The 9,131-nt window shown below is 45.1% G+C and overlaps 1 protein-coding gene across 1 annotated transcript in view; it reads right to left on the minus strand.

The window, feature by feature from the left end:
- COLGALT2 (collagen beta(1-O)galactosyltransferase 2) overlaps nt 1-7,713 on the minus strand; it is an 18,418-nt gene extending 10,705 nt beyond the window's left edge. Inside the window, exons 1-4 of the mRNA XM_009884333.1 lie at nt 7,609-7,713; nt 5,941-6,058; nt 5,061-5,195; nt 505-709 (exon numbers count right to left, since the gene is read on the minus strand). Of these exons, the coding sequence (XP_009882635.1) occupies nt 505-709; nt 5,061-5,195; nt 5,941-6,058; nt 7,609-7,622 (472 nt within the window). The 5' untranslated portion in view covers nt 7,623-7,713. The remainder of the gene's footprint in view (nt 1-504; nt 710-5,060; nt 5,196-5,940; nt 6,059-7,608) is intronic.
- Nucleotides 7,714-9,131: the final 1,418 nt, after the last annotated feature.

Here is a 9,131-nt window from a genome sequence, read left to right on the forward strand (position 1 = left end):
CCCTACAACAATCCCTGCTGAGCTGCCATGACACAAAGCCTCATCAGCACTGTGGGTAAGCAGATTGGGGTTGTTTTGGTTTTTTTTTGCACAAGGGCTGCTACATCTCAGAAGAGTGTCTTGCCCTCGCTCCCTTCCTCACGGGAGTCTCCGCAAAGTGGTGACTTTAGATACCTTACCTACAGGCTTCAGAATGCCTTCCACTCTTACAGCATTCACCTGTGTCTTCCTGTGACACAAATCAAGGGTGGATGCGACACATTTTGTCTCTGAAACACTGTCCCGGTCCCAAGAATGGTTCCCACGTCCTTTGAAGCTATCTGCGATTCAAAACTGCACTGCCAGTGACTTGCTGCTGGTTATCCCTGACCAGATCAGAAAGAGGCAAGGGAACAGGGTCTTAACTCACCACTGAAGCCAACACATGACTTGGCCTGTGAACTCAAAGTAGAGATCTGCATGTCTCTACTAGTGAATCCTCCCCAGCAAAGGCTCCAGACATACCTGCTTGGCGACTGGAGAAGGCAAAAACCATTATATCATCAAAGCTCCAGGTGTAGTCCTGGTGGGGTGGGTAGAACATCAGCTTGGTGGAGGCCTCTTTCCTCAAGTCAATGAGGAACGTGGAGTGAATCATTGGGACAGCAAAACAGCCTGTCCTCTTCCATTCCCGAAGCAGGGGATAATCCAGGGTCCTTTTGTAATAGCCCTGCAAACAAAAGGAGCGGGGTGCTTGTTACAAGAGATTTCTGTTTCATAGATGCTCCCTAGCAGAAGCTCTCACCCTTAGCCTTCCCCAGCAGAGATGGATCAGTATTCAGTTCTCAGATTTTAAAGCGTCCCCTCTTTGGAAAGGGCTCAGTCAAGTATTTAGACACAATCTCCATCCCAAAAGTTAAAGCTTGACCTTCTCTCTCCCTTTTAGCAGCTATTGGAAATCCAAGCCTTTCCACTGCAAAATTCCCTTGCGATAGAGCTAACCTCAGACTTTTTTTTCTGGAGACCTGGCTCTCCAGAAACCTTTTTTTTTTTTTTTTTTTTCACATAGACTCTCAGGTCTGACCCTGGAATCTGCTAAGCATCCATGGCATCCTCCATGTTAAACAGACAGAAGGGACAGCTTTAATACCCACTCCTGAGCTCTCCCTACAGAGTCTATTTGAAGAAGGCACTTCAGTCAGCTCATCCTCTGTAACCACGAGCTTTGCTAGCCTTCCAGCACTGAGGGTGCAACACCCACACTGTGCAGCTCACAGCTGGTTTTGCAGGTGCAGTATGTCTAAAGCTATCAGATTTGGAAATAAATACACTGAATCCCCCAGAAAGACAGACCTAATGTACCAATCAGACATCTGAATACAGCTGATGGTTGAATCCGGAGCAGATTCTGGTCTTTCCAGAAATGATGAATCACTAAAATAAGTTACATTTACGTTATATTTTCCATGAGTATCCTGGCAACAGCTGAGCAAACCACTGCAGAACCACTTTACCCTGGTTTTGTGTAGAAGCACGGTGTGGTGCATTTGTCTGTTCATGCATCTGTCAATCACCCCTTCTGGCCTTCACATACCTTCTGACCATCCTGTGAGGACTGGATATACAGTCTGATTTTCATGAAAAGGTGCGACTGGGTAGAGACATTACTCGTGTTCCCACTGAAGGAAGGGTTAAGACATCCAACCTTTAACAGACTTCTGAGAATGCCCACAGGTGAAAGATGCTGGAAACTAATCTTTCGTCCTCCAGTCACTCTCTCACTGGAGTTCAGGACTTTTCACTGCTCATAAATCATGAGTAGTCAAGAAAGACTCCAACCTGTCAGCCCTGTTGCCATGCTCTCCTAAGGTTAGCTTCATGACAGCTAAATGTCAAGCTGCCTGGAGCTGGGTTTGACTTGCTGTTGCTCAGTGCCAGAGGCCGTGTTTCAGGGTGTGCTCCAGCTGTTACTCCCTCCCCAAGTCCCCAGGGAGAGCAAGGCTGACAGCATGAAGCTGTGGGACTGCGAGCACAGAAACAAGAAGCAGCAACTAAGAGAGAAGAAAAAAAACCCATAAAGTGGGAACTTTTTTGTTCATGTGAGCAGCTTTTTTTACCAAATTCTGCAAGATGCATTTGCTGCTGGTTTTTTTGCCTCTCCTTTTGTCAGCTAATGAGGGTAATTGATGGAAATTTACTGTTGGAGAGGTGACGCTCGGGCCAGGGGTGAGGCTGTGCACACAGGCAGAGATCCACTTCAGGCTGTGGAGCAATGCTGATTTACACCAGTGGAAAACCTGGCTGTCTCAGGACTTAACCTTAAAGACTTAAGGGAAAATGCCTTCGCTATGAATTTTATATCTCCATTTTAAAAACAAAAACTGAAACAAGTAAACACACCCAAACCCTTCCTACCCCTCCTCTTTTCTTATCTGTATATTTACTTCCTAAGAATCTGGAAAGTTCAGGACCTTTTCCTGCTATTTTTACTCAATTAAATAGTTTGCACTGTGGAACTCCTTGCCATAAGATGGTGTGGGTACCAAAAAAAAAAATAAAAAATTCAGATAGCGATTTCTGCAAAAGAAAAAAATCACTGAAACATTAAAAGAAATAAAACTTTCCTCAAGAAATCCTAGATAAGAAGATTGCCAAAGGATAAAAAAATATTTTGGGGAAGTATCTTTCACCCACTTGTTTGCCATGTTCTTATACTGTTCCCTAGGCATCTGCTACAAAACCACTGCTATCAGACAAACCTTTGGTCCAACCCAGTAACGTTGTTATGTTTTTACTCTGCCAGTAGTCCCTACTTGTATTTTTGGTAACACTGGGAAGGAAGACTGATGTTTTACACCAGAAGAATGGGGGAATGGAGTTTGCTCTTTGTTTCACTCCAGCAATAATGACAATAATCAGTATCTGTGTAGCTCTCTGGAAGAGGGCAGGGATGAGTAGGACCATGGAGCCTTTATAAAGTACTTATATTCACATGCCCCAGGGAAGCTCAAAGATGTGTGTGCAGCTCAGGCTTAAACACATTTGTCTTTGCAGCAGGGCAAGCTTGTCTTTACAGAGAAGGAAAGGCAAGAGAAAGAAAATAGAAATCCTGAAGCTTTCTAGGGCAAATATGGGCAAAAAAGGAAAATTTTCAAGAGAACACAAAACCTCTTGCTATTCTAGGAGGCATGCAGCTTAGGATCCTATCTCCCCAAAGAATGACAAAATACATGCCAGCAGCAGACTAGAGAACAGGTCAAAAAGCTGTTCTTATTATTGACGATTACCTGGCGTAAAAAAGCATTAATCGCATTCCCCATTTCAGCTTGCAAGTCTTGGAAAGCCCATCTAGAGTTTAGTCAAGAACATTTCAAAGGAAAAGAGTGAAAAAAGGCAAATAATGACTGTGACAATACATCTGCCCTTCTATATGTTTGATTCTCATACTAAAATCCTTTTATGGACAAGGTGGTTGTACTGGGTTTGGCTGGAATACAGTTAGTTTTCTTCATAGCAGCCTGTATGGTGCTGTTTTAGACTGGTGACCAAAACAGCGTTGATGTGTCAGCTGCCCCTGGACCGTTCCTCATTCTGAACTGTCGGGGGTTCCCCCCCCCCCCCCCCCCCCCCCCCCTCCAAGTGGGCTGGGGGTGGGCAAGAGGCTGGGAGAGGACACAGCTGGGACAGCTGACCCAAGCTGACCAAAGTGATTTTCCATACCGCATGGAATGGTATGGCTCAGCAATAACAGTGGGGGAGAGTTTTTCCAAAGTAGCTGGTGCTCAGGGCATCCGTCTCCTGGTAGTGAGTGACTTTTTGCATCACTTGTTTGTTTGGGATTTCTCCCCCCACACACACACACACTTATTAAACTGTCTTTATCTCAACCTATGAGGGCTGCTTTTAGCTTTGGGGTTGTTTGTTTGGTTGGTTTTTTCTTCTTTTGCCCTTCCAATGTTCTCCCCCATCCCACTGAGCAGGAGCAAGCAAGCGACTGGGTTGGGGCTTACCTACCAGCCAGGGTCAACACACCACAGTGACATGGATCAACTTGTAAAGCAGTAGCTCAACCTCCTTCTGGCTCTAAAAATTTTTATTTCTACTAGACAACATCTTTGTATCTGATACTTTCTGCAGTATATGTGATTTGAGAAAGTAACATAAAACCCTAATTTCCAGGCTCAGCACTTCTGTCCTTTACACCAGTACCCTTTACACACATACTTTAGCACACACATTCCCTACAAGGCAATTGGTGTTGCCCCACTACATAAATCTTGTTCGTATATGAGAAAAATAACCTATACACAATGGAGAGCTGTTGAAAGAAAAGCAAATTCCTCTCAGATTAGCGTCACTATACAGGAAAGCTAGTCTAAAATTATGTACCAAGAGTTTTAAGGCCATTACACGAACATACGGAACCACCTCAAATAAATTATGGTGTACCCGTATTTTTTATGTAGTTAGTGGGTAAGAGTTTTAAGGCCGTTACACGAACATATGGAACCACCACAAATAAATTATGGTGTATATACCCGTATTTTTTATGTAGTTAGTGGGACTGCATCACTTCCCAGGACTTTTAGCTAAGCAAGCTCAGCTTCCTTCAGATTCAACTTTTTCAAGTGAGGAATCTCAGATAAGAAACAAGTTTCAGTTGTATGCCTGCATACCCAATGCAGAACACGTATTGCTTTGCTCATTACCTACAGCTCGGTTAGAAAACAAAGCCTGAAAAACATTTATAGACTCTTTATGTCCTCTTGACCATTATTCCCAGATTCCCTATAAATGTATGGACCTTTCCCAAAGATACCCACCCGAGATTTGGGATGCCACCACCGAGAGAGATGCAAGCTAAGATGACTGTGTGATACCACTATCCTCACTACATGCTAACATCACCCCTCCATGCCTCAGAGCTACAGCAGTTTCTTTTCAGGAGGAGAACACTACAACAGCAGATGGGAAAGCTCACAGAACAGAAACAATACCCACTGCTTCACAGACACATGGCAGGAGGCCTTTGAAAACGCAGCTTGAACAATCACCCAGCACTCATTCACATGGTCACTTGCCTGGGGAGTAATGCCACACCAGAAGTTAGAGTAGAGAGAGCGAGACTCGAGCATTGGTGCCACCAGTGTCTTGTTTTCTGCTATCATCAGGTTCAGGGTTTGTGGGTTGGTCAGTAAATTATCTGCATCAATAAACTAGAGAAGGAAGAGGGGAAGAGAAAGAAATTTGTTATTAGATGAAACTATATGCTTCTCCTGAGACTTTCTTGGGAACAAGGCAGCCAGATGCATGAGGTACTGGCAAAAACCACAGAGCTGGTGGTTTTGATACCACAGGACACATGGCTGTTATGGGTGAATGCTGGGGAGGCCACTCCTGCAACATAGCTATAGGATGGGAAAAGATGCGGAGCTTCACTCTGACTCCACAGATTGTTACTCCAGCACAGGAGAAAAGGAGCTGCGAGAGAAAATAACATTCCTGAAAATTCAGGGCAGGTTTATTCTTTGAAGAGGATCAAGAAGAACTCTTAAAAAATGGCTTCACACCCTCGCCTTGTTCAGAGGCTGGGAATGCCACCATTAGCTGTTGCTGTAGTGACCAAAGGCACGCATCTTTCCACAACTGTTCTGCAAAACTATTCCCCTTACACTTCATGACTAACAGGCAGGGTTTCAATCTGGGGGATCCTTGCAGGGTCCCACCACCAAGACTGTATTCAATCCTGATCCCTGTGGAGAAAGCCTTGGGCTTACCCAGGGACTTATCTCTCTAGCTGCAAAGTTGCGTGCTCATCAGACCAAGAAACAACACGGCATCTCACTGCAGGGAGGTTTGTCTTTAGATGGAGAAGAAACTTTTTGGCAGCCCCAAGTATCAGAGTGACTACCTGAAAAACTTTCGCCTGAGGACAGTTAATAAATCAAACCTTGTATTTACCAGGATGTAGTCTGACCACTTCTCTCGTGCAGCACGCAGGGCAGCCTGTCGGAGTTTCATCACGTGAGTGAATCGGGAGCTTGGCCAATGTTTTGGCCCAATTTCTTCTGGGTAAGACCTAGCAAAGAAAAAAAAGTGACAGCAACCCATGTCTGGGCCCTATTACACTAGCAAAAAAAAAAAAAAAAAAAAAAAAAAAAAAGAGAGAGAGAGAATTCCCTTGCCGCCTTTCTTTCCAAAAAGAAAACAGTGTTAGAGTCACCTCAGGCAACCCAGGAGAGGTTTTGAGGGAGAATGATTCCAAGTTTCGTGCTGGCATGTGTACACAGGGCACTGGAGAACAAGCAGCGCTGCAGCATTTCCTGCCGACCAAGCGGCCACAAGCAAAATAGCACTATCAAAACCAGGAGTTTCTTCTGCAGCAGCAGGCCCTGGCCTGACGTAAGCAGAGGTTACCCCACCAAAATGAACTGAAGCGGATTTACCTCATCTGACCCAGTTTACCTCATCTGACCCCATTTACCTCATCTACCCAAGTAGAAAGTCATCTATCTTCCGCTAGGCTTTAAGTTTAAGACTGTAAATGCAGCTTCCTTAAGGCCAGTAGAATCAACAAAACCGAGGATGAGAAGATGAAGGCAGTTTGGATTCCCTCAGGGTCTGGACATTATTAGTAACTGTTAACACATCCCGATAACAGCTCTTAAATCTACAAACACCCAACACTCAACCCCACGAGCCCAATCATGTGAGCAAAGTTATGCTCATGTCTCTGTTTTCAGGACCAGGTCCAAAAGCAAAAGCTTTGTAACAAAGATGGAAGAAAAGTTAGGGACAGATCCCTATGTGGAATAAAAATTCAGATCTTTGAAACAGTGCCAGCATAAGCTAGTGAAGGAACTAAGAATTTCAAAAACTTTTTACAAAAGTTAAAAAAAACTAGTTTGACAGGATTAAGAAAACTCAATTCCAATGAAAGGATTAAAAAAGTCAATAAAATAAGCATTCCCTGTGGGTTTGTACCATGAATGCCCCACCACTGCACTGAGGACCTCGAAAGTAAAAGCAAGCCTCAAGAAAGGGGAAACATATTTTTTCCTGATGGAAGAAATAGAAAACAGAACAAAACAAGGAACAACTGATCTTAAAAAAAATCATCATAAATAAAATAAAGCAATAAAACCCCAATGCTTCCTAACATCATATTTCAAAACAATGATCCTGCAAGTCATGCAAAGGCATAATACACTGAATTAAATCTAGTTCTCTGGCTCAGAATTTACTGAATACTTGATGTCTTGGACAGAACTTTCATAGACACGACAGGAATGGGCTATGATTTCTCTGCTTCCTTGCAAATGAAGAATGACAGTTTTTATTCCCTGTAGCTTTTGATGTGATTTGTTTACCATGCAAAGAGAGCAGCTGTAGATGCTAAATAACTGAATGGAAAAGTTCTACAAAGTTCTGCATGAGTTGCTTCACTGGAATGAGAGACCTTTTTATGGGCTCCATAGGAACACAATTTTTATGGACGGACCCCCGCAAAAAAAGCCCACATTTTAATGCCTGGACATTTAGTGCATCTGCTGGTTTGAAAACAGAAAACCTAGAAAATTTGACATATACGCTAAACAGCTTCAGTCAGTCCCTCACTGCAGTACTCACTGGGGGTCTTCCATCGGCCTCCACTCCACATCATGGTAGAGGTTCTGCACGTTCTTCAGCCACTCTCTAAGGATTGCTGTGGTGTTATCAACATTGTGGTCAGTGGCCGCCCTAGGAAAACAAGAGCACAAAGGAAGTCTGTTAACACAAGATGGAGGTGCTTTGCCCTTCCCCAGCTGGTAGATGAGTCAAATGGAGGCAGAACCTATTTCTTACAGACGCATCCAGCTCCTGGCAGAACTCAGGGCAGTTCCACAGACGTGCAAGTCCTTGCTAAGGCACACAGCAGAGCCCCACTTCCCGCAAAGACAGAGCACCGCCTTAATGCCAGCGTGCCTGCACACTGCTCCCCTCTCATTGATCTCCTCCTGCTTCACAGGAATCACAGCAGCTTTTTCACCAAACAGACGCAGGACTGAACTGTTCAGTTCATCCACTGGAAAAGACAAGACAGGCCATCTCAAGATGAATGGCCCAAGGTAAGCTGACTGCAAAGGTCCCATTTGCTCTGCTTGCTGTATTGTCCTGCAAGCCCACCATTTAAAATGCACATCCCATCTGTGAGCACGTGGACACTGCTGCCTCACCCTATGTCCCAGGAATCGCTTGTGCCAGGATCAGGGGCTCTGCTAAGACACTGCTAGCAGAGGAAGCAACACATCACTTGCTGCTCTACAGCACAGATAATCATAGCCAAGGCCTAGAAAGCCACTTGCCTCCAATTTGCAATCTGCAATTAGCGCAGCTCCTCACAACTGCCCCGCATATGGCCAAGCTGAGCCTGGAGGTGGTGGGGGAAGGCAGGAATCCTTGACACACACCGGGATCAGCATCAGACCTCCTTTCCCCCACCCTGCCATAGCCAGCAAACGGCAAGGCTGAGGCTCAGAGAGAGAGGCAGCTTGCTTTCTTACTGTTTCCTGACACAGAGGTTACCAGTTTGTGAAAACATACAGAGGAGATTTGTGCAGACGGGATGTTCTGCGAGAACACTGCAACAGCACTCAAACAATGGGGTGGGAGAAACCTGCCCGTTTCCTCTATGGCCTCTGTCATCCTCCCTGAAAGCAGCCTCTGAAAAATGTTTTTTTCCCCTCAAGGTTGAGTGCTATAGCTGCACAAACTGGAACATGATGCAGAGATCTACATCTCTGACAGTAATCACATGGAAACGCTCCCAAAGGAGCCGCAAGCTCATCTCCACTTGGGATCCTCAAGTCATCGGGTTACAGGGCAAGCGAGCCAAGTCACATCCCAGCTGCTCCTCTCCAGCATGAGTTTCCCTGGGACCAGGACTTTGCACATCGAACACCTGGCTGCTCACGTGGTCACGGCAGATCCCACAGCAAATTCCCTTAAGTCAAAGGGCTGCTCATTTTTCCCAGCCAGAAAGCAGGGAAGCACAGCCCCGTGGTGGGACACAGCTTGTGCAGCCACAGCTCCGCAAGCTCCACTGAGAATTTACAATCCCTTTATATTTCTCTGGGAGTGTAAGTACTCCCAAAAGGTCCTATGGAGAGACA

Source organism: Charadrius vociferus, unplaced genomic scaffold, assembly GCF_000708025.1.
Source record: "Charadrius vociferus isolate BGI_N301 unplaced genomic scaffold, ASM70802v2 scaffold220, whole genome shotgun sequence".
Taxonomy (NCBI): Eukaryota; Metazoa; Chordata; class Aves; order Charadriiformes; family Charadriidae; genus Charadrius; species Charadrius vociferus.